The sequence below is a fragment of the Euwallacea similis genome, chromosome 12 (assembly GCF_039881205.1).
Source record: "Euwallacea similis isolate ESF13 chromosome 12, ESF131.1, whole genome shotgun sequence".
Taxonomy (NCBI): domain Eukaryota; kingdom Metazoa; phylum Arthropoda; class Insecta; order Coleoptera; family Curculionidae; genus Euwallacea; species Euwallacea similis.
In genome coordinates this window covers 4391657-4417008 of record NC_089620.1, presented here as the reverse complement: position 1 = coordinate 4417008, position 25352 = coordinate 4391657, and the positions used below count along the sequence as shown (strand labels likewise).

Here is a 25352-nt window from a genome sequence, read left to right as displayed (position 1 = left end):
TACGAAACCTGCAGGACTTACAAGTAGCGAAGGGTTACTAAAGGCTGGTCAGCCTTCAGAAACTATAGCTTCAGGTGAGAAAAAATGGGCGCAAGAAGCTATAAAGCTAGGTAAGTCGCAAAGTTGTGGAATGCAAAAATAAGTTATAGGGGAGTATTATGAGTGAAGCTAAAAAAATAGAGGAAAGACATCATAGTCTAACTGTTCCTGGGGATATGTATCACTTACAACCAGGAATTATTACTGGAAAAAGGGTAAGTGGAATAGAACCCTTTTTGAAAGAACAGCAGGACATGGTAAAAGTAAGGGAACTTGTAAGCTCTTTAAATCTTGAAGATGCTTCTGGTGAAGCGATAAAACCACTATCTACACCTAATGTAGAGAAAAACGAAGAAAGAGGGAAAGGTCGCTCTTAAAATATGAGCAATGAAGTTTATGATAGCGATAACATCTTTGCTCAAATATTAAGAGGTGAGTTACCTTGTGAGAAGGTACATGAAAATGAAAATGTACTAGCTTTTCATGATAAGTACCCTGACGCGCCAGTTCATATTTTAGTTGTACCAAAAAATCAGTATATTTCATATGATGACTTCATTCTAAAAGCTCCTGAAGAGGAGATAATAAGTTTTTTCAAAACTGTTAGAGAAATAGCACACAAATATAATCTAGAAAAAACAGGATATAGATTAGTCACTAACTACGGTGAAAATGGAGAGCAGGTTGTACCACACTTTCACGTGCATATTTTAGGTGGTAAAAAGTTAGGAAAGCATGTAAACTCATAGTGTTATATGTTTTGTTAAATGAGCGAATATTTAACCATAGTAATCTTTATCTGCGTATCAATTGTAGTATCTTTTGCTTTAGGTATATTGCCTATGTTTCTTGCAGTGAGTAAGCCAGATGGTGAAAAGCTTTCCACATATGAGTGTGGCTTCAATCCACTATCCAGTGCAAGGAAAAATTTTGACATTAAATTTTACCTAGTTTCAATATTATTTATAATATTTGACTTAGAAATTGCTTTTCTTTTTCCTTGGGCTGTTTCTTTATCTAAGATAAGCTATGGTGGATTTTGGTCTATGATGGTATTTCTTGCAATACTCACTATAGGTTTTATCTATGAATGGTGTAAAGGTGCATTAGAGTGGGAGTAGTTTATGACAAATCAAATTCTATCTAATGATGACTGGTGTCGTTATAAAAAAGAAGGGTTTCTTGTCACTAAATTTGGTGATTTAACAGATTATGTAATGAATTGGGCAAGGTCTGGTTCATTGTGGCCAATGACATTTGGTCTTGCATGTTGCGCAGTTGAGATGATGCATACTGCATCCAGCCGTTATGATCTTGATAAATATGGTATAATGTTTCGTGCAAGCCCACGTCAATCAGATGTGATGATTGTTGCTGGCACACTAACTAATAAAATGGCAGCAGCATTGCGCAAGGTTTATGATCAAATGGCAGACCCGAAGTATGTTATTTCCATGGGAAGTTGTGCAAATGGTGGTGGTTATTACCATTACTCTTATTCAGTAGTCCGAGGCTGTGATAGAATTGTGCCAGTTGACGTGTATGTCCCTGGATGCCCACCAACCGCTGAGGCGTTGCTATATGGAATGCTATGCCTACAAAACAAAATAAAACGGACTCGGAATGGATAAAACTGCAAAGTATATACAAAAAAAGACCAAATGCGAGTGCATTCAAAAAGATGATGGCATTATTGTAATATATTCAACTTTAGATGAAATTGAAAAGCACCTATTCTTTCTACGTGATGATGAAAAGTGTAGGTTTGAACTATTAGTTGATATTTTTGGGGTTGACTATCCAAATAGAGAGAAGCGTTTCGAGCTAATATACAATCTGCTCAGCATTGTGCATAATATTAGAGTACACATAAAGCTTCAGTTATGTGAAAGCGACATGCCTCTAAGTGTAGCGAAGATATTTAGTACGGCTTTGTGGTTTGAGCGTGAAGTGTTTGATATGTATGGAATAGAGTTTTCTGATCACCCTGATTTGCGTAGGATTCTAACAGACTATGGATTCAAAGGTCATCCAATGTTAAAAGATTTCCCTCTCACTGGTTATGAGGAAGTAAGATATGATATAGAGACAAAAAAGGTTGTGTATAATCCTATAGATTTACCGCAAGATTTTCGTATGTTTGATAGCTTATCGCCTTGGGAAGGTAAAACCATAAAAGTAAATACAAAGGAGTAGAAAATGACAGTACAAAGAAAAAAAATATCTTTAATCGGTGCAGGAAATATCGGTGGAACTCTCACCCATATGATTGCACTAAGGGAACTCGGTGATGTTGTTTTACTTGATATTAGTGATGGAATACCACAAGGTAAAGCACTCGACATAGCAGAATCATCCCCTATTGATGGATTTAATGTCAATATTACTGGCACAAATAGGTATGAAGATATAAAAAACTCCGATGCAATTATAATAACCGCTGGCATCGCTAGAAAACCTGGAATGAGCAGGGATGACCTCCTGCAAACCAATGCTAAAGTAATGAAGGAGGTTGGCGAAAATATTAAAAAATATTCTCCAAACGCGTTTGTAATAGTGGTTACCAACCCTTTGGATGCCATGGTTTCAGTGGTGCATAAATTTTCAAACCTTCCAACTAATATGATTGTTGGCATGGCAGGAGTGCTTGATTCTTCCCGTTTTCGTTACTTTCTTGCAAGTGAGTTAAATATCTCAGTTGAAGATATATCTGCTTTTGTGTTTGGAGGACATGGCGACACTATGGTACCACTAATCAATTGTGCTTCAGTTGCTGGAGTTCCACTTACTCAGATTATCGATATGGGTCTTATCACACAGAAAAAAGTCGATGAAATAGTTGAACGCACTCGCAATGGCGGTAAAGAAATAGTTGATCTGCTTAAGTCTGGATCTGCATACTACGCTCCTGCATCTTCAGCTATATGCATGTTAGAATCATATTTAAAAGATAAGAGGCGCATATTACCATGTGCTGCTTACCTTAATGGTGAATATGGTGTAGAAGATTTGTTTATTGGTGTTCCTGTAATTATTGGAAAAAACGGAATTGAAAAGATCCTAGAAGTTAAAATGAATGATAGTGAACAAGAAATGTTTAATAAGTCTGTAAACTCGGTGAGAGAGCTGGTGAAACTTCTAAGCTAAATTAAGTATCCGTTCAGCGGAGTGGCAAAATAAGGTAGACAAGATAAATCAAAAAATCAAGAAAAAGTGAGTTTACAACAAATGATGTCATCCCAGTGCTTGACACTGGGATCCAGGGATTTTGATTGGATACTGAGTATAAAAGTAGCTAACCTTATGTTAAAACACAATATTTTTGGTGAGGGGTTGCATTAAAAGCTGGATTCCAGTGTCAAGCACTGGAATGACACAACCATAAAGTGAAACTAGATCCCAGTGTCAGCTACTTGCATAACACCACTTTTGCTTCAATATTTGCATATTAGCCACGCCCTTGAACAGATACTAAATTAATTGCTCTATAGAGTTTCTTTGAGCTTAAGTTTCGTAAATAGCCTAAAAAAGTTGTTTGTAGTTATCTCTGCCACTTTATCAGGTGACTCATTCCACAACTCTGCCAGACAATCAACAACGTATTTCACCATTGCTGGTTCATTCTTTTTTCCCCTATAAGGCTCAGGTGATAGATATGGTGCATCAGTTTCGACTAAAACACGCTCGCGTGGTACATTTTGTGCAATTTCTCTGAGTAAGCTCGCATTTTTAAAAGTAATAATTCCAGAAAATGAAATACATAACCCCAAATCTATAGATTGATAAGCAAGTTCTTTAGAGGAAGCAAAGCAGTGCATTACTCCACTAAAAGCACCGGCTTTCATTTCTGACCTTAACATATCGATCATCTCATTATCAGCGCTTCTTGTGTGAATAACTAAAGGTAGTTCAGTTATTCTTGACGCTTCTATATGTAATGCAAAACTTTTTTTCTGATTGTCTTTGTTGTCAGATTTATAAAAATCTAACCCGGTTTCACCGATACTAATTACCTTTTGGTTCTTGGTAAATTCAACTAATTCATCAACATGTATACACTCACCGTTTTCTATAGCAGCATCAAGCGGATGTATACCAACAGAGGAGTAGACCTGATCATAGGATGAAGAAATTTTTAATAACTTAGGAACATCGTCAATGCTTACGCATATGTTATGCAAAACCTTTACACCATTTTGCTCTGCCCTTGAAATTACTTTTGGTATTTCATCGTCAGAAAAATAAATCAAGTGGCAATGAGAATCTACTATCATGAGCTTATTGTTGAGGCTTTTATTATAGAAGAAAACTCTTCTATCACTGTTTTATAAACTTCTTTTTTAAATGATATAGCACTGGCTACTAAACTATCTATACCTTGCCAACGCCACTCTTTGAACTCTGGATGACCAGTATAATTAATATCAATGTCCTCATCCTCTCCGCAAAACTTCATTAAGAACCACCTTTGCTTTTGACCAGAATATTTTCCATTCCAGCATATTGGTATAACTTCTTCAGGCAAGTTGTAGTATATCCAATCCTTGCTTTTAGTTATAACCTTTACTTTATTAGTACCAACCTCCTCTAGCAACTCACGTAACGCTGCTTGTTCCAGTTCCTCACCATCATCAACACCTCCTTGTGGCATCTGCCAGTAAGAATCGCTATCAAAGCGTTTTCCAATAAAGGCATGTCCTTGTCTGTTAAATAGCATTATGCCAACACAAGGACGGTACTTATCTTTCTGCTCAACCACGAGTACGCTCTGTTTTTAAATGATTTGTTACAGAAGTTTTAATTAATTTTCCATTTTTTTCTTTCTTCATCTCTTCAACAATTTTCTTTGCAACTTCCTTTGCACTCAAGTTCGAGTTATCAATTTCAAGCGAACCCTCAGGTATAAATAGCCTTTTCCCTTCAATTTTCTTTATAGCAAAATCCGGATCAGTAATTTTATTTTCCTGATATCTCTCTTCTGATTGGACACGTCTTACTAGTTTTTCATTATTACAATGTAATACTACAGAAAAAATTTCCATGTCCATTTTTTTACTTAAATTTACCACTGAGTTATATAATCTTTGGTCATAGGGATCACCCTCTATCAATTCATTTGTAAATATATAATGTTTTGATTTTACGTAGTGTTTTTCCAGTATTGCTAATACATTTTCCCTAACTGCAAAAATTTTTTCCCATAGGTCATCTGGAACTTCAGCGTTTTGTAATTTAACAATATCAAATATAATATTATTGAATAGATTATTGCTTACTATTACTGCACCAATGATTTTACACAGTTCCTTTGCAGTAGTAAACTTACCACTGCCTGGAAAGCCGATTAAGTAGATGAGAGTCTTGCCCATAATGAATACTAGTAAAAAGCTATTTTCAATTATATAAAAAGTATATACATTGTACATACTAAAAACATGATGATAAAATAGATGCAGGTAATACCTTTAACAAGTAGTTGCATTGAAAATAGTTCATATTTAGAAATTTTGAGTATATAATTATAAATGAATCATATAACCTGTAAACAATGCTTAGCAATATGGAATCGATAAGAAGTACAATTGAAGAGATAATAGATCAAAATAAAGGTCATGATATAGTAACTTTTGATGTGCAGAATAAAACCGTTATTGCAAAATATATGATTATTGCATCTGGTGATTCAAGCCGTCACGTTAAAGCTTTAGCTGAGCACGTAATAAAAAGCCTCAAGCCACATGATAAAATAGATGTAGAAGGTATGGATGAAGGCAATTGGGTGGTTTTGAATTTTCAAGGCATAATGGTTCACATATTCAGGCCGGAAGTAAGGGAGTATTATAAAATAGAAGAGTTATGGAATTGATTATCCAGATAGCTGGTACACAATTGCACAAACGTTGTAATTTTGAAGGCAACTCCTGTACAGGTAGTGGTGTCATGAAAGTAGCTGACACTGGAATCCAGTTTTTCATGCAATTTCATCGAAAACGTTGTATAGTGTGCTTGTTTATAATTAAGTTCCAGTGTCTGGGCACTGGCTTCTCTATTAGGGTTACCTTCGGCATTAATGACAGGATAGACTGGGGTTTATAAAATGAAACACGCATCTGAATTTTTAAATTTCATCCAAGAAAGAGGGTACCTATACCAATGCACAAACATTGAAGGACTAGATCAATTATTATTGCAGAGCAATTATATAGTTGCATACATTGGGTTTGATTGCACAGCACCAAGTCTTCATGCTGGTCACCTAATTCAGATTATGATGCTCTGTCACCTACAAAAATTTGGTTATAAGCCGATAGTCTTACTTGGAGGTGGCACAACAAAAATTGGTGACCCATCCTTCAAAGATAAAGCAAGAAGCATCTTGCCTGTAGAGAACATCAATCAAAATACATCCAGTATAAGGAGAATATTAGAGAAAATGGTGTCTTTTAATGACAGCAAGACTGGTGCAATGATAGTAAATAACGCAGATTGGTTGGATAACATAAAATACATAGATTTTTTGCGTGATATAGGAGCTTATTTTTCTGTAAATCGTATGCTAAGTTTTGATAGTGTGAAAACCAGGCTGGATAGAGAGCAAACCTTAAGCTTTCTGGAATTTAATTACATGCTATTGCAAGCTTACGACTTTATTGAATTAAACAAAAAATATGATTGTCGTCTGCAGATTGGAGGGTCAGACCAGTGGGGAAATATAGTAAACGGAATTGAACTTGGAAAAAAGTTGAATTTACCTGAGCTATTTGGCCTTACCATGCCTCTTTTATTAAATGCACAAGGAAAAAAAATGGGCAAAACTGAAAGTGGAGCAGTGTGGCTTGATGATAATATGCTAAAGCCTTACGACTACTGGCAATATTTTCGCAACGTTGATGATCAAGATGTTGGACGTTTTTTAAGATTGCTCACTGATGTGCCAATTGATGAGATTAGAAAATTAGAGTCTTTAAAGGATCAAGAAATAAATGAAGCAAAAAAGGTCTTGGCAACAGAAGTGACAAAAATATGTCATGGTGACAAAGAAGCGGAACTTGCACAATTTGCTGCAATTTCTGCTTTTGAGAATGAAGATAGCTCACTACTTCCTGATTACATCATAAAAAAAGAACAAGTGGCAAGCGGCATATCCTTAGTAGACCTACTACATGACACCGGTTTTGAACCTTCAAAAGGCGCTGCAAAGCGTTTAATACAGGGCAACGGATGCAAGATTAATGATAATGTTGTAAACAATATTGATCATGTAATAAATTTCGAGAGCTTTAAAGATCAGCCATTTATAAAATTATCTGCAGGAAAGAAACGCCATATAAAAGTTGTGGTAGATTAGGTCTCGAAGTAAGAAAACAAATTTTATACAAGTGAGAAATTAGATATGGAGCAAATTTTCAAAATTCGAGAATTATGTATAAAACAACTGGAAAGATAGTAGAAAGCGAAATTCTATTATATATAGCTAAAGTGGCTTAGGTTTACCTACAATTTGAAAAACAACAAATTCGTCATTCCGCTACTCATTAGCGGAATCTATACCGCGATTCATTCCAGTTATCTAAGTGGAGAAAGTCACCTCTCCCCACTCGACTTCAAAACCGGACTAGTGACTTTCACCACATCCGGCTTCTCTCTAACTTGGTGTTTGTCATACATACTTCTCCATGTAATTAACATTTCAAAGCTTGGTAAATTTGTTTTTATAGCTTAAATACAGCATTCTCTATATTACTAGAGAAGTCGTATTCATTCATACCTAACACTTAATGTTGGCTCATAACATATTAACCACTACTCACAACTTTACCTTCCAAATTACAGTGTCCACGTCAGCATATCCTAAACATTACTTTAGGCCTTGGCTTCTTAGACAATCCCTCATTATAGGTGCATACGGGTGGCTCCCTGCTTAAAGAATAAGAGCATCTATAATGTTACTCCGTTCCATGAAATTGTTTCATGTTAGACTTAGGTTCCAACTTTTTGCCGGGAGATGGGAAACATCTTAATCAGACCAGTCAAGTTCTAATTATCCACTTTCTCCGTACCTTTTGGTCTATGCGTTAACCAACCTTATTTCGCATATCGTTCGTTACGACAATTCAGGCATTGGTTCCTCTCGTAACCATATCTAACTCTGTTTGCAGGGATTCACTATAAGGTTTAGTGTTACCTGCTTTTATCTCATGCTTGCATCCTAGAGGTTGCCACTCTCTAAAATGTGAGACATACATTACCCCCGATGTCTAGGGAAGATGGAATTTTACCATCACAAAATCACGACTTTCGGGTCGCACTAACTGTACGGACATTGCAATTTGGGCCTACCAGGAGGGCAATGCCTCTTATCCAAGTACCCTCTTCTTGTCTTGTCATCCCAGTGCTTGACACTGGGATCCAGGAATTTTATTAAGTTGGTAAGTATAAAAGTAGCCGTTTTATGTTAAAACACAACGTTCTTGATGAGATTACGGCAAGGCTGGATTCCAGTGTCAGCTACTTTCATGACACCATTTGCTGTGCAATTTACCTTCAAAAATGAATGTTCATACAGTTAGTGCGACCCGAAAGTCGTGATTTTGTGATGGTAAAATTCCATCTTCCCTAGACATCGGGGGTAATGTATGTCTCACATTTTAGAGAGTGGCAACCTCTAGGATGCAAGCATGAGATAAAAGCAGGTAACACTAAACCTTATAGTGAATCCCTGCAAACAGAGTTAGATATGGTTACGAGAGGAACCAATGCCTGAATTGTCGTAACGAACGATATGCGAAATAAGGTTGGTTAACGCATAGACCAAAAGGTACGGAGAAAGTGGATAATTAGAACTTGACTGGTCTGATTAAGATGTTTCCCATCTCCCGGCAAAAAGTTGGAACCTAAGTCTAACATGAAACAATTTCATGGAACGGAGTAACATTATAGATGCTCTTATTCTTTAAGCAGGGAGCCACCCGTATGCACCTATAATGAGGGATTGTCTAAGAAGCCAAGGCCTAAAGTAATGTTTAGGATATGCTGACGTGGACACTGTAATTTGGAAGGTAAAGTTGTGAGTAGTGGTTAATATGTTATGAGCCAACATTAAGTGTTAGGTATGAATGAATACGACTTCTCTAGTAATATAGAGAATGCTGTATTTAAGCTATAAAAACAAATTTACCAAGCTTTGAAATGTTAATTACATGGAGAAGTATGTATGACAAACACCAAGTTAGAGAGAAGCCGGATGTGGTGAAAGTCACTAGTCCGGTTTTGAAGTCGAGTGGGGAGAGGTGACTTTCTCCACTTAGATAACTGGAATGAATCGCGGTATGACGTAGGGAAACCTTTCTTGAGTTAGCTATAGCACTATAAAATTGTCCGCAGGGCCATATAAAAGTCGTGGTGAGTTAATAAATTTTTATGGAAGAAAGGATATATTAGAAAATTGAGGGTTTTAAAGGAGGTAAAAATGAGACTGTATTATAAAGATATCACAGGTCTTATCAAAGAACCCTACCGCTCCAGAGGAAGGGATTATTTTGACAAAAGAAAGGTACAGATTATATCTGTTAATGAATCTCAAGCTAAATCAAAGGTAGTTGGATCAAATGTATATCGAGTAACACTAAAGCACGATGGTCCTCTTTTGAGTGGAACATGTTCCTGTCCTGCATTTGTGTATTATGGTCCATGTAAGCATATGGCTGCAACAGGTTTTGCTTTGGTTGAACTTGATAGAAAGGAGTATCGATCGTCTGCGCGCCCAAATGAACAGACTCTCTTTGAAAGGTTTTACTAAGAAAAACAAAGCAAGAGCTAATTTCAATAATTACTCGTTCCAGTAAACATTATCCTGAGATTTTTGAAGAACTAGAGGATAAAGAATATGAGCAATTTATTCAAAGTGAACTTTCAGAATCCGAGAATTATGTATAAAACAACCGGAAAGATGGTGAGATCAGGTAATCTATGGCTAAGACGTCATACCGCCGCGGTATCTCTTAGCATAGATCCCGCTAACGAGTAGCGGGATGACGATTGTCGGTGAACCTAAGTTACTTTAGCTATAAATATTTAAGAAATTTACCAGATGAAAAAAAAGGCAAAAGAAGCCCCGGTTACTATCTATTTTCAGTATTGGCGTTCTTTAAAGTCTTAAACACTGCAATTTAGCTGCTTTTAAATGCAACTCACCTTAGTTTAAATGTTTAAGAAATTTACTAAGCAGAAAAAAAGGCAAAAGAAACCCCGTGTTAGCTAGTTGTCACTCTCTAACCCTGCAAATCGGCGTTCTATACTGTCTTAAACGCTTTATAAGCGCGTTTTAGCTTATATAGCTAGAAATGTTGTGAAGACATAAGGTACACATAGTGCAAAAAATTAAACATGAGACGCCAAATACGTTGAGTTTTTTTGTCATTTAATCTGTACAGAGAAGATAAATAAATAGCTTCAGTTTCATGATAAGGGGGCTGTTAAGGCTTGTCAAGTGGTTTTTTAGCCACGTTTCCCTGTTATAATGTTTGTTTGCTTGACCTAAGATCCAGGAGTATTTAAACTGAACCCTATATAGTACTAAAAATGATAGGAAATCTAAGCGGAATAGTTGATGAAGTGTGCAGCGATCACATAATCCTGAACGTGAATGATGTTGGCTATATAGTGCACCTTTCAGCCAAAACTTTAAGTACTTGTGCAATTGGAAGTAGAATCAAATTACTTATCGAAACCTATGCAAATAACAGAGAAAACACTACTCAGCTATATGGTTTTATAAGCAAAGAAGAACAGCAGTGCTTGAGGTTGCTAGTTAAAGTAAGTGGTGTTAGCTATAAAACTGCAATGTCAATTTTGAGTAAATTAACTCCAGAACAGCTATTTTTGGCAATTATGAATGAAGATAAAGTAACACTCAAGATGAGTGGACTTGGCTTGAAACTCATAAATCGAATCATCACTGAATTGAGTGGCAAAGTAAGTAAACTAGAAATAAATAACAATAACTTTAATCCAATTAATGAAGATGCCCTTTCAGCATTGATCAATCTTGGGTATGAAAAAATGAAAGCTTATGATACGATAAAAAAAATACAAGACGAATCGTCAAACCTGGGCACTAAGGACATTATTCGCATGGCGCTTAAGGAGCTCTTAACATTATGAAATCAATATCGTGCGGTAAAGAATATACTGAAGATGTGCGCAATATTAACATCAGGCCTGAGCAACTTGATGATTTTGTCGGGCAAAAAGACTTAATACAAAATTTAAAAGTGTTTATAAACGCTGCACAGACAAGAACTGAAGCTTTAGATCACGTCTTATTGTACGGTCCTCCAGGGCTTGGCAAAACAACTTTAGCACAAATTGTTTCTAAAGAATTAAGAGTTAGCTTTCGCGCAACTTCTGGTCCTTTACTTAGTAAAGCTGGGGACTTAGCTGCAGTGCTTACCACTTTAAATGCAAAAGATGTTCTATTTATCGACGAAATCCATAGATTAAATCGCAGCATCGAAGAAGTTTTATATACTGCTATGGAAGATTTTTGCTTGGACATATTAGTAGGTGAAGGTCCATCTACTCGCACTTTAAGGATAGATCTACCACCATTTACGCTAATTGGAGCAACTACACGGCTTGGATTACTTTCTGCGCCACTCAGAGATCGTTTTGGCATTCCTTTGCATCTTGAGTTTTATTCTTTTGAGGAGCTAGTCGATATTATAAAAAGAGGCGCAAGAGTTCTTTCTGCTGAAATTGAAGAGGGTGCTGCACGGGAAATTGCCTGCCGTGCGCGCGGTACTCCAAGAATTGCTTTGAGGTTACTCAGAAGGATAAGGGATTTTGTTGAAGTAAAAGATGATAAAAAAATCACTTATGAAGTCGCTGATTCTGTATTGCTAAAATTGGGTGTAGATAAAATGGGACTCAATAAACTTGATGTGCATTATCTAAGATTTTTATTTAACACCTCAGGACCTGTTGGAATTGACACTATATCTATTGCGCTATCTGAGGATGTTGGCAATATTGAAGAAACAGTAGAACCTTATTTAATCAAAATTAGTTTTGTAAAGCGCACACCAAGAGGACGCGTTCTAACCGACCAAGCAAAGGAGTATTTGAGCTTTCAACATTAAACATCATAATTTATATTGACTAATTGGCATGACATCTATATGTTAACATTTATATATTAAGAATAATGGAGGCATATATGTTAACTAATAGCACTGAAACTGTATCTTTGATTGGAACTTCTTCTAATCTAAATATCAGTCCTTCTGATAATAATCCAATTTCGGATACTAAAAATGTACCTAAATCAACACTGGATGAGAATGTACCTAAATACGTCACTCTTAATAATGAAGAAAAATGGAATGAGTTCTTTGTAATGCAGAACAACACTTCTACTAATACCACTAATAAAAAGAAACCAACACCTTATATTCATAAGGATAGTAATGGTATATATACATATACTGCTCGGGATGAGAATAAATATGGTGGTAAGAACATTATAGGCAAAGTTGCTGAACAAATTAAAGAAGCGATATCTAAAAATATAGAAAATAATGATATAGAATTTATAAAACTTAAAGAAAGCAAAAATGAAGATAATATTATTGAGCCTGCCGTAAGAATTGCGATGGGTAGTAATACAAAAGAAATAAGCATGAGTGACATTCTAAATAACGATTTGTGCAAACAATATGGCGGAAAGCAATTACATTGTTGATAAACATGGAACAAGAATTTATGAAGTGGCAAATGGGTCATATGAGATGACTCTGAAGTGGAATGCTCAAGGAAAAGAGTGTAACATAAAAATTAGCATTCACGATGATGGTTCTATAAAACTTATTGAGGGTAATGGTGTTACTATGGAGCAATTAGCTGCACATAAAGAAGTAAAAGTAGGAAGGCAATATGAAGCAAAACCTTTACATGAAGCGCTAGCACCACAATTACGACAAAAAAGCTCTGAAGCAGTGAAAATTTTGTCGCAACCTTCAACAGATGTAACAGAGAGCACAACACAAAAACATCAGGCTCCTGCTGCTCAAATGAGTAAGTAAGAAAAAACAAAAGTAGTAATTAGTATAAGTTGCTTGCACCTGCAAGTAACTTATACTCTTATAATGAGCAACATAATACTACCAAGAAATTTCTACGGGCGGCCGACCTTAACTGTAGCTGGAGAGTTATTGGGAAAAGTCCTCAAATTTTCTAACTTTAGTGGAATAATAACCGAAGTTGAAGCCTATATAGGAATGAGTGACCCAGCTTGTCATGCAGCTAAGGGTTATACTAGCCGAACCTCAGTAATGTTTGGTATGCCGGGGTTTTCATACGTGTACTTTATATATGGGATGTATTACTGTTTAAATATTGTAACAGAAGCAGAAGGGTTCCCAGCAGCAGTGTTAATACGGGGATTAAAGCTCATTGAACCGCTTGAGGCAAATTTAGGTGGGCCAGGAATATTGTGTAAAAGATTAAATATTACAAAAGAACATAACAAACAGGACCTTACTATAAGCCACGAATTTTGTGTTTATGAATCTTACCTCAAACCAGATTATATTTGCACCCCGAGAATCGGAATTAGTAAAGGCCAAGAGAAATTTTGGCGGTTTAAGATTTTCTAAACTTAAGACCTTGCGTAGACTATTTGCCAATCGGATAATCACCAGTGAAACAAGCATCACAATATTGTGGTGCAGCATTGTTACGCTTTTCTGCTTTAACAGCCTGATATAGTCCATCAATACTCAAGAAGGCTAGGCTATCTACTCCTATAACTTCCTTAATTTCCTCTACAGATTTATTTGCAGCAATTAAATCTTTGTACTCTGGCGTATCTATTCCATAAAAACAAGAATGCTTAATTGGTGGGCTTGAAATTTTGAGGTGAATCTCTTTTACTCCTGCATCCTTTAACATAACTATTATATTTGTTAACGTACTACCACGCACTATACTATCATCTATTAAAATTATGTTTTTACCTTTCAAAATGTGCTTATTAGCATTGAATTTTAATTTTATTCTAACTTTACGTACTTCAGCGGTTGGTTGTATAAAAGTTCTTCCTATGTAATGATTACGAATTATTCCCAGTTCCATAGGTAACCCTGAATGCTTTGCATATCCAATAGCTGCAGGTATTCCAGAATCAGGTATTGGTACAACCATATCCATATTGTTTTTTGGTGGGCTCTCTTCTGCAAGTATTCTTCCTATTTCTTTTCTTATATCATATATGGACCTATTCTCCATTATGCTGTCTGGTCTTGAAAAATAAACGTATTCAAAAATACAAAAACTTGATTTTTGCTGTGGGAAAGGAAATGCTGAAGCTAGATTACCATTTCGATCAATGGTGACTAACTCACCTGGTTCTATTTCTCTAACAAACCCTGCATTTACTATATCAAGAGCACAAGTTTCAGATGCAAGAACATAAGAACCGTTTAACTTCCCTAAAACAAGAGGCCTGATTCCAGACGGATCACGTACTCCAATAACTACTTCTTGATTGATTGCCACAAAAGAATAAGCACCTTGTATTTGCTTTAATGCATATATAAAACTCTCTAAGAAGCTATCTTTTTCACCGCTTGCTGTCAGATGCACTACTACTTCTGTATCAATATCTGACTGAAAAACGCACTCTTGTTTAATTAATTGTTCGCGTATTGGAGAAATATTAATTAAATTACCATTATGTGCTATGGCAAAATCCCCAAATTTGCCACTTTTGCCAAGCATGGGCTGCACTCCAAACTTATTACCACTTGTTGAGTATCGAACGTGACCTATTGCACAATCTCCAGGTAAGGATTTCTTTATTTCATCTATATCATCAAATACGCTGCTCACTTGACCTTGAAAGTGATAAGAGTGCAGCTTATCGTTGTTACTGGTTACTACGCCAAAAGACTCTTGACCTCTATGCTGCAAAGCGTGGAGAGCAAGTATAGAGTTAAAAGCAGCACTTTGGTTGCAACTTATGCCAAATACTCCACACTCCTCACGCATTTCATCTAGCATAAAAACTATTAAGTAAAGTTAAATTTTACTTTAGCATAGGTAAAATACAAGTATTTTGTTGTTCATCTGCTTTTATTGCTAGCAATAGCCCTATACATATTAAGCTTGCAGCAGTTGTACTTCCTCCATAGGACAGAAATGGCAATGGGTCGCCTATTACAGGTAAGAGGCCCATTGTCATTCCGATGTTTATAAAGAAATGAGCACTAAAAAAGGCAAAAATGCCGATAGATACCGACTTAGAAAAATAATTTTTTGACCTATAAGCAATAGAGAGCATTATAGCAAGCAATGTAGTATAGAGTAAAATTAAAGCCATGCTACCTAAAAATCCCCATTCTTCACTCAGCACTGCAAAAGCAAAATCTGTACGTTTCTCCGGCAAAAATCCAAGTTGAGTTTGACTTCCGTTAACAAAGCCCCTACCAAGCAAACCTCCTGAACCAATAGCTATTTGAGATTGCTGCGCATTATAACCTATTCCAAGTGGATCCACTGATGAATCCAAAAATGACAATATCCTTTGCTTGTGATAAGGACGTAAAAAAGGCCAAATAGCTGGTACTGCAAAAATGCCAAGCGTTCCACATATTATCGAATGAGATCTTTTTATTATTGCTGTGAATATAATTGACATCCCTATAAATAACATTACCATAGCTGTGCCTAAATTAGGTTGCTTTAACACCAAGAACACGGGTAAGAAAATAATTATAAGTGCCTTAAGCAATCTTTTAAATTCCATCATTTTATACATACTCTGCTTATCAAAATAGCGAGCAAGCGCAAGTATTAAGCCTACTTTTGCAAATTCTGATGGTTGCAAACTAATTGATCCAATTCTTATCCACCTTGTTGCACCCATTATGTGTGAGCCAAAAAAATTTACTGCTAATAGTGAAATCGCTGCTGCTATATAAAAAAAGTAGGCGTACTTCAAATAAAAATCTAGCTCTATGAATGACATAGCTATAGCGAGTAGGAAAAAGAAGGAAAATATGACCAGTTGGTGAATCGCAAATGGCACCCACTTTCCTCCAGCAGAAGAGTATTGAACAACAATGCCAACGCAAAACAGCGCTATCACGTTAATGACTAATAACCAATGAATCTTCTTCAGCCTACCCACAATAAAGACCTTATAACCTTAAAGTATAGTAAAATATGAAACAAAGATAAAAATCAAAAAACCAACTTCTCAACTACTAACCGAATTGGAGTGCTATATATTCCGGTTACTACTGTTAAAGCTGCCATAAACAATAGACAGAAAAGCATAGGAAATGGCACATCATTAATTTTGCCTAGTGTCATTCTAGTGCGTGACGTTGCATCATTTTCAAAATACATTTTCTCTACCATCTTCCACATGTATATTAGTGCAAGAAAAGAACCGGCAGCAAAAGCTATCAGGGAAATCCACGCGCGAGATTCGATAATTGCTTTCATTATATACCACTTGCTTACAAAGCCATTTGTTAAAGGCACACCGATTAATGCTAAACTGAGTAGAGTGAACGCAAGTGCTGTATAAGGCATTGATTTCTTGAGTCCCGATAAATTCTCTATTTTTGTTGTATCAAATTTGTAAGAAATACATCCTGCAGCCATAAATAAAGATGTTTTTATTATGCTGTGGTTTACTATGTGAAGAATTGCTGCAAATACACCTGTTTTTGAGTTAAAACTCAGTGCTAAAATTATATAACCAATTTGGCTAATACTAGAGTGAGCAAGCAGTCTTTTTATGTCTTTTGCGGTTATTGCAAATATCGACCCAAATACAATAGCGCAAAGTGCGAGGATAATTATCACATTGTCCAGTAGCGGCTTAAACAAGAAAAAATTTTGATGAAAAACAGTATAAAAGATTCTGATGAAAACATATATCATCACTTTTGTCACTGTGCCTGAAAAGAATATGCTAATGAAACTTGGCGCCTCACTATATGCATTAACCAGCCACCTGCTTAATGGAAACAGTGCCATTTTGATTGAGAGACCAACAAAAATGAACAACGTGCCAAGTTTTATGATGTTGTTATCGTATAATGGAACTATTCTTTCAGCCATGTCAGACATATTGAGCGTTCCAGTCATTGAATACAAGAGCCCGATGCCAAATAAATAAAATGTTGCACCTATTGTTCCACTAATTAGATATTCAAATGCTGCAACCAAGGCTTTTTTATCCCTTCCCATTGAAACTAATACATAAGAAGAAAGAGATGAAATTTCCAAGAAAACGTAAAGGTTAAATATGTCGTTTGTTACTAGAATCCCGAGCAGTCCGCTTAAGCATAGTAGAAATAGAGAGTAAAAACCAGTGATTTTGTTTTTGCTAATCTCTTTTTCGTTAATATAAAAGCTATAAAGCACACTAATCAGCGCTATAAAATTCACTAGGGTTAGAATTAAGGAATTTAACACGTCGATTCTTAACTCTATTCCATACGGAGGAGCCCAATTTCCAAGGTGATAAGTTATAATTTCACCTTTATATGTTTTAATGAGTAGTATTGATGAAATGATAAGAGTGATTGTTGTTGCAATAAAAGAAATAAACCAAGATACCTTGTGTTTCTTGGCAAGAAAGCAAAACATTGATGCAATTATTGGGATAATAACTTGTAAGATTGGTAATTGCATTAAATTGTTGTTAATATATCGTTAAAGTATTAGTATATATAATACTTTTTGTTTTAATACCCTTATGTTATCTAAAATTTGTAATGCAATAAAACGCCTATTACGAAGAGAAGATAAATTTGTAGGAAGAGATGAAAATGGAAATTCTTACTATGAATCAAGTAAAGGAAAAAGGTGGGTTATGTATGGCAGTGTTTCTGAGCCTACAACAGTGCCTCCGGAATGGCATATATGGCTTCACTATACTGATAATGTAGTACCAGTTAATAATAAAAAAAGAAAAGTAAAACACACTCCTAATTTAACGGGTACAAAAAATGCATACTATCCAAACCAAAAAGTGAAAAATTACTATAAAAGCTGGAGTCCTGATAACTAAAGATGCGAAGGTCAAATATACTTGAAATAACCGCTGGATTATTTGTATTAATTTTTACTATTTTTCTGATTTTCTTTGCTATTGATAAGCTATCTTACATAAAGAAAAACTATAAGGATTGCTATAAAATATATGGTCTTTTTGCTAACGCTAACGGTATAGGAGTTGGTGATAGTGTCAAGATCTCTGGTGTAGATGTTGGAAGCATAACTGGTGTATCACTTGACAAAGCTACCTACGTAGCACGAATCGATATGTGTATAAGCAAAGACATAAAATTGCCAATTGATAGTTCAGCTCTGATCACTAGCAGTGGAGTTGTTGGCAGTAAATTTGTTAATATATCACCTGGATCAGATATTAAACTAATCTTGCATGGTGGTAAAATAGAGTATACTCAAGCTGAAGCAAATATGGGTGGAATAATGGACAGAATTCTTGGTATGTTTACAAAGTGAAAATGGCAGGATTCCAAGTATATCCGTTCAGGTAAAGCCTCCTGTAGTTCTAAAGTATTTAAGGAGTTTGCCTTATTTCTTGCCTTTTCTACCGCTTGCTTTGGGGTTTATAGTATAGAAAGTGCCTTAACAGTTGCAGTGCATGTCTATTAATGATAAAATGAAGATTAATTCATTTTGATATTATGATTGGTTTACTGTTTGCCGTACTATTGTTCCTCTGTGGTAGTGATGCACTTGCAAAACAAGAGCCACGTTCAATAGCTGGAGATAATCACATAAAGGTAATAAATTATAACCCACAGGCTATACATAAGTATACGGGTTTTTATGGTTATCAGTCCAGTATATTGTTTGAACCAGGGGAGGTAATACAAAACCTTTCAATGGGTGATTCAACTGGTTGGCAACTCCTTCCTCAAGGTAACAGATTGTTTATTAAGCCTATAGATGATATTGCCGATACTAACGCAACTATAATTACCAATAAAAGAGTTTATTACTTTGAACTTCATGCTGAAGAAGCAACTGGACTAGATGATCCAAGATTAGCATATGAAGTAAGGTTTCTTTATCCACTATTTAGCAGTGATGAGATTTACACAACAAATAACGGTGATATCCTCGAACAAGCTAGTCATACCATTATTCCTGATATAAACGATATTGAAGTTGTAAAGAAGGGTTTAAATTTTAATTATTCCATCTCGCACGTTAAAGGCAGTCAGTCAATAATACCAATCAAGGTTTTTGATGATGGAAAATTTACATATCTACAATTCAATAAAATAAACTCTGATTTCCCGGCAGTTTTTATGGTTGATTCTGCAGGATATGAGTCTTTAGTAAATTTCCGTACAGTTGACAACTATCTGATAATCGAAAGGGTAAGTTCAGTGTTTACCTTAAGGAATGGATCGAGTACAGTTTGCCTATTTAATGAAAACATGCCTTTCAAAAAAGGTAAGTGATTACTATCTAAAGGCTATAATGCCCGAGATATGGGTGCAAAGTTTTTTCTATGATGTTCTGTAATTCCATAAAGGCCAATAGCGTTAAGGTGCTCTTTTGTCCCATATCCTTTATTTTTATACCAATTATATTCAGGATGCTTATTGTGCAATTCTTGCATAAGCCGATCTCTCGTAACTTTTGCAACGATTGAAGCTGCTGCAATTGATGTACTCAAATTATCACCATTTACTATGGATTTCACTTGCCATTTCACTTCAGGTGGTTGATTACCATCAACTAGCACATAATCTAACTCTAGGTCCAAGTCTATCAACGCACGTTTCATTGAAAGTTTTGTTGCTTGCAAGATATTGTATGAATTTATTTCTTCTACGCTTGCCATTCCTATACCAAATTTTGCAACGGATATTATTTTTTCATATAGGACTTGCCTACATTGAGGAGTCAACTTTTTCGAGTCGTTGATTCCATCAATAATTGTATTTCTATCAATAAACACTACGGCTGCGGATATTACTGGACCAGCTAGCGGACCTCTTCCAACTTCATCCACTCCTGCTATCACTCCTGATAATTTATTTTCTAATGTAAAGTCTGGGTATTTCATAGGTTTTTATAATAAGAAAGTTATAGTAAAAACTGAACAGATAATAGAAATTATCCAAAATTTCATAACGATTGCATTTTCTGACCATCCCTTCTTCTCAAAGTGATGATGTATTGGTGCCATAAGAAAAACTCTTTTTCCTTCTCCATATTTAAACTTTGTATATTTAAAATATGATATCTGAATAATAACAGATAGAGTCTCTATTACAAAGATTATTCCAATAATGGCAAAAAGCATTTCTCTTTTAATTAGGACACTAGTTAACCCTAAAGCCGCACCTACCGACAAGCTACCAACATCACCCATAAATATTTTTGCTGGATGTGTGTTAAACCACAAGAAACTTAGAATAGCTCCTATAAATGCAATGCAGAATAAAGTAATATTCATATCTGCCTGAGTTATATATGCAATTAGCCCCAAAAAAGCAAAGGAAGTGATAACTTGAGTTGCAGCAAGGCCATCCAAACCATCTGTGAGATTCACAGCATTAGAAGAGCCGACAATTACAAACGCAGCAAACGGAACATATAGATAGCCAAAATCTATTATTACTCTTTTAAATAGGGACGTTTTTGTAAAACCTTCAGCAGAGTATAGCTTAAGTATAAACACACCAACCAGAGCAACAATAAACTGAATAAGTATTTTGGTTTTTGCACTTAAACCTCGATAGTGATTTGTCTTCAATTTTAAATAATCATCAATAAATCCAAGTAGAGCAAAAAATAGAGTTATCAATATCAGCAGCAAAATTTCTGGTGTTAACTGAGCCCAGAGTAAAATTGGTAATAAAGAAGAAATCAGTATTATTATTCCGCCCATAGGTGGTACATTCTTTTTTGTTATTAAATGACTTTCTGGTCCACATGATCTAATTGGTTGCCCATCTTTGCTTATTTTTTTTAGAAGCTTTATAAAATAGGGAAAAAGAATAAACCCAAAAACAAATGAGGTAAAAAATACTTTTGTAGCTAAGATCATCTGCTTACTTAAATTGACTAAGTGTCATACCACCTATAGCTAATAAAGTCAACTTCTGTCATCCTATAGCCTGACCCACTTAGATAACTGAACCTGTGGCAGGTATTACATAAGAGCATTTCCCTCTTCTAAATTAAAACGCACTTTTGCCTCCTTTGCAGTCTATACTTTAGATGTATTTAATTTACAAATACTAATTATTTATTAATAATGGTGATATGTAAATATAGTTATAAAATAATTGTTACACTTGAATTCCTTCCTGGTTTCTGTTGTTATCAGAACATTTAAAACACTTTAAGAAAGCTGCTTAGTTAAATTAACTTAGACAAGTAAATAGCAGTTTTGCAGCCTGTTTTTATGAATGATGATAAAATGTTGTAGCCAAATGCGCTTTCAGCATTGTGCTGAATTGCAATATCTTTGTGCTCTAACTCCTCGTCGCGAAATTTACTTATAGTTTCTCTTAATTCCCCATCTTCTAAATGTGAAACTTGCTCTTTGTAGTGCTCCCCGATAACTTCTTCAACTGCAGCAGTGCAAGCCATAGCAGCTTTTTTGCCCATAATGGCAGTTGCAACGCCAAGCGACACTCCTAAAACACGCCAAACAGGCAACAAAACAGTAGGACGAACTTTTTGCTCTTTGATTTTCTCATTAAAATAGTGAAAATGCTTTTTTTCCTGCTCTTCCATTTCAATTATTTCATTGATTATAGAAGATTTCTTAAGAATAAATTTTTGACCAGAATAAATGCAAATAGCTCCATATTCTCCAGCGTGATCTACTCTAATTGCCTGTTGCAAGAACTGATTGTTGCTGTACCTTAAATTATTTAGATTTCTTTCTTTCTCCACAATACACCTTACCTGATACGAACAGAGCTACTATGAGATAAATTAGATTCCATGTTGCTAAGGAAACACCTAGAACGTAATGAGGTCTGTCACAAGATGGAGAGTAATTAGGATTTAGTAGATTATTTCTGAGCTCTTCTATACTAACGTTACCACTTGCTTGCTCTGTACAACCTAAAACATCATGAAATAAGTGGAATTCAAGACCTACATGATAAAAAGATATTACTGCACCTATGAGGTAGCTGCAAAACATTGCATAGATTAGAATTTTGTTGTCTTTAAGCATGCACGCTACTGCAAGTAATCCGGCGATATAGTAAACTATTCGCTCGTATGTACATAACTTGCATGGCAGCATGTTGAAAAAGTATTCTAGCACATATGCAAAAATTAGAGCAGCGGCACTCGACAGCAGAAAGATTGCAGGAATTCTGGAATTATTACACATAACTTTAAGTAAATTATCCCTGAAAGTATAAAGCAGAGTATTCATTTTACATAGGGATTTTTATTTTTTTTCAAAAGCAATCTAACTGGCACACCGTCTGCAAAGAAATTTTTTCTGAGATCGTTAATTAAATAGCGTTTGTAACTTTCATCAACACTTTCAGGTATGTTACATATCAAAGAAAAAGCTGGAGGTTTAGTACCAATTTGAGCGATATACTTCATTTTAACTGCTTTGCCTTTTACAAGAGGGTGAGAATGTTTTCCTACAGCATCTATGAGCCACTTATTCAGTTTTGCAGTGCTGATCTTCTTGTTCAAGGATTCACTCACTTCAAGACACTTATCTATCACATCACCGCAGCGCATGCCTTTTAACGCAGAAATTGTTATAGTTGGCACTTCCAAGAATAACCTGGTTACTTCCTGTTGTTTGACAAATTTTATTAACCTGCTTCTGTCATCCTTACCTATTAAATCCCACTTATTTAAAACAACAATAATCCCTTTCCCTCCCTTAATTGCAGCTTCACCAATTGATAAATCCTGCTGCTCAATACCAACTAGGGAGTCTAGCATTAAAACTACCACATGAGAGCGCTTGATTGATTCCATGCTTTTCTCAACAAATCTTGATTCTAAGCCATCTACAACATTCGCCTTTCTGCGGATTCCGGCAGTGTCAATTAGAGTAATTAACTCTCCATCATGATCATATGTAATATCCACAGAATCACGTGTGGTACCTGGCTCTGAACTTGTTATTAGTCTGTTTTCTGCAAGTAAACCATTTAAAAAAGTTGACTTGCCTACGTTTGGGCGACCGATTATCGAAATTCTTAATTTACCGGACTCATTAGAGCTCTTATTGTCATCCCAGTGCTTAACACTGGGATCCATACTATTTTTTTTCTGGATTCCAGTGTCAAGCACTGGAATGACACCGAAAGGAGGACTATTTGCACTGATATTTTCAATAACACTAGCCAACGCATCATAAAGATCAACCATACCAAGATTATGTTCGGCTGAGATGTATACCGGGCCAAGAAAATCAAAAAACTGTAAATAATCAACATTTTCAGACTTATGACTCTCGCATTTATTTGCTATGAGGATTACAGGTTTATTTACTTTTCTCTTCAGCCACTTTGCAAACTCTTTATTTCGCTCATTTTGCACTTTTGCGTCAACAAGAAAGAAAATTATGTTTGAACTGGATAAAGAAAACTCTATTTGCTCAATAACTTGCAGTGAAAAACTAGTTTGGTCGTTCCATCCTCCTGTATCTATAACTTTAAACTCCAAATCGCTAATTCTCCCTATTCCCTCACGTCTATCCCTCGTCACCCCTGGGATATTACTCACTACTGCTGCTTTTCTTCCCACTAATCTGTTGAATAGGGTCGATTTTCCAGCATTTGGTAGGCCTACTATGGCGATTTTTAGCATAATTCAAGGGCATCTTCTATGTAAAGTAAATTATAATCAAAATTTTTCAATTTAACTATTGACTTTATAGATCACGCGAGCATACTAAACTAGAGTTTCTTGTTTTATTATGTCAAGTGGGGGGTATATGATAGGTTAAGATAAACAAAAGCATAATCCAGATTCGATAGATGAGGGGTATGATACTCGTCCTCCTACTCCTACTAATTTTGAAGATGGTGCCATAGATGAGTCTGAGGATGAAGGTACATCTGATCATAATGTACCAAATAAAACGTCTATAGGTGAACGATATCCTAGTTTTTATAGGTATTTTACAAATGAGCCTGAGGATGAATCTGATCGCAATATATTAAATAAAGCTTCTATAGAAGATGATAAAGATACACCTGATCACATATTAAATAAAACGTTTATAATAGAAAATGAAGATGAACTTGAAGATTTAGAAGTAACGGGCGCGCCTCAACCAGACATAGCAATATATAAACAAGTTGATGAATGTGTACGAAAAAATACCTTAAGTACATTATTGAATACAAGATGTCAAACTAACACCTCACACTTGTATAGCAATGAAACAGTCGCAGAGGGAATAATAAAGAAATCGCTAGAACTCATAGCACTTAGAGAAGATAAAAAGATCCTGTTTGGTATGCCATGTAATGTGTTCTCTGAGAATACATCATTGATAGATCATTTGGTGCAGAGTTTAAATGCCATAAAAATAGAAGAGTTATCCACTTATGAAAGAGATCAACTAGACCTTCTTTCGTCAAAAGTATTCGACCTAGTTTCAACAGGCACTTATATGAGTGAGGAAGCTTTGAAATTCTTACCACCAGATTTGATAGAAAAACGTAGCAACTATTTATCGAGCCTAAAACAAATTGTATCTGACAGCATTGAAAAAGATGTGACAAAAGATGTTACAGTAGAAAGAGATAATGGACTTTATTATATACAGTGTCCAGAAGAAAGTGTTATAACTCCTGCAAAATTTCTGAATAATCCAGAATTTCAAAATTTAGATGGAGCATTAAAGATTGGGGAAGGAGATGATGTAATACGAATACAAGATGGAAAATATCATGATATAAAGGGCAGGTTCCAGATGACTTTTCCAATAAGCAACAGTGAAAAGATTGTAATGACTCTATCTTCTGAAAAGGCTGACAAACCAGAAAATGCCTCAAGCTTTGGCAAAATAATAGTACATATGGATGATAAAAGTTGTGAAATCTTCTCAAAGTACCTAAAAGAGCTAGAAAAAGAACCTCGTATAAGCAAGGTTGTTGAAGCTGCTAAAAGTTTTGCACAAACGAAAAGCAGTGCAGTTAGTCCACCTCTTTCTAATATGAAAAGTGTTGACACATCGCAACATTTTCAAAGTAGTGACCATGAATCACCAGAGCATTAACAATTATCATACATACATT

At 35.5% G+C, this 25352-nt stretch overlaps 3 protein-coding genes across 3 annotated transcripts; 1 reads left to right on the top strand and 2 right to left on the bottom strand.

The window, feature by feature from the left end:
* The first annotated feature begins 10620 nt into the window (after positions 1 to 10620).
* On the top strand, positions 10621 to 12179 carry LOC136412435 (Holliday junction branch migration complex subunit RuvB-like). Its single transcript, XM_066395497.1, has 2 exons — positions 10621 to 11013; positions 11334 to 12179. The coding sequence occupies exons 1-2, from the start codon at positions 10621 to 10623 to the stop codon at positions 12177 to 12179; spliced, it is 1239 nt and encodes a 412-aa protein (XP_066251594.1).
* Positions 12180 to 13713: 1534 nt separating this feature from the next.
* On the bottom strand, positions 13714 to 15087 carry LOC136412434 (amidophosphoribosyltransferase-like). The gene has a single exon (XM_066395495.1). It carries the CDS (start codon positions 15085 to 15087, stop codon positions 13714 to 13716), a length of 1374 nt encoding a protein of 457 aa, XP_066251592.1.
* A 6381-nt stretch (positions 15088 to 21468) lies between these two features.
* On the bottom strand, positions 21469 to 23913 carry LOC136412433 (GTPase Der-like). Its single transcript, XM_066395494.1, has 5 exons — positions 23310 to 23913; positions 22549 to 23237; positions 22160 to 22185; positions 22024 to 22080; positions 21469 to 21979 (listed from the first exon to the last, which is right to left on the bottom strand). The coding sequence occupies exons 1-5, from the start codon at positions 23911 to 23913 to the stop codon at positions 21469 to 21471; spliced, it is 1887 nt and encodes a 628-aa protein (XP_066251591.1).
* Between the last annotated feature and the right edge of the window lie 1439 nt (positions 23914 to 25352).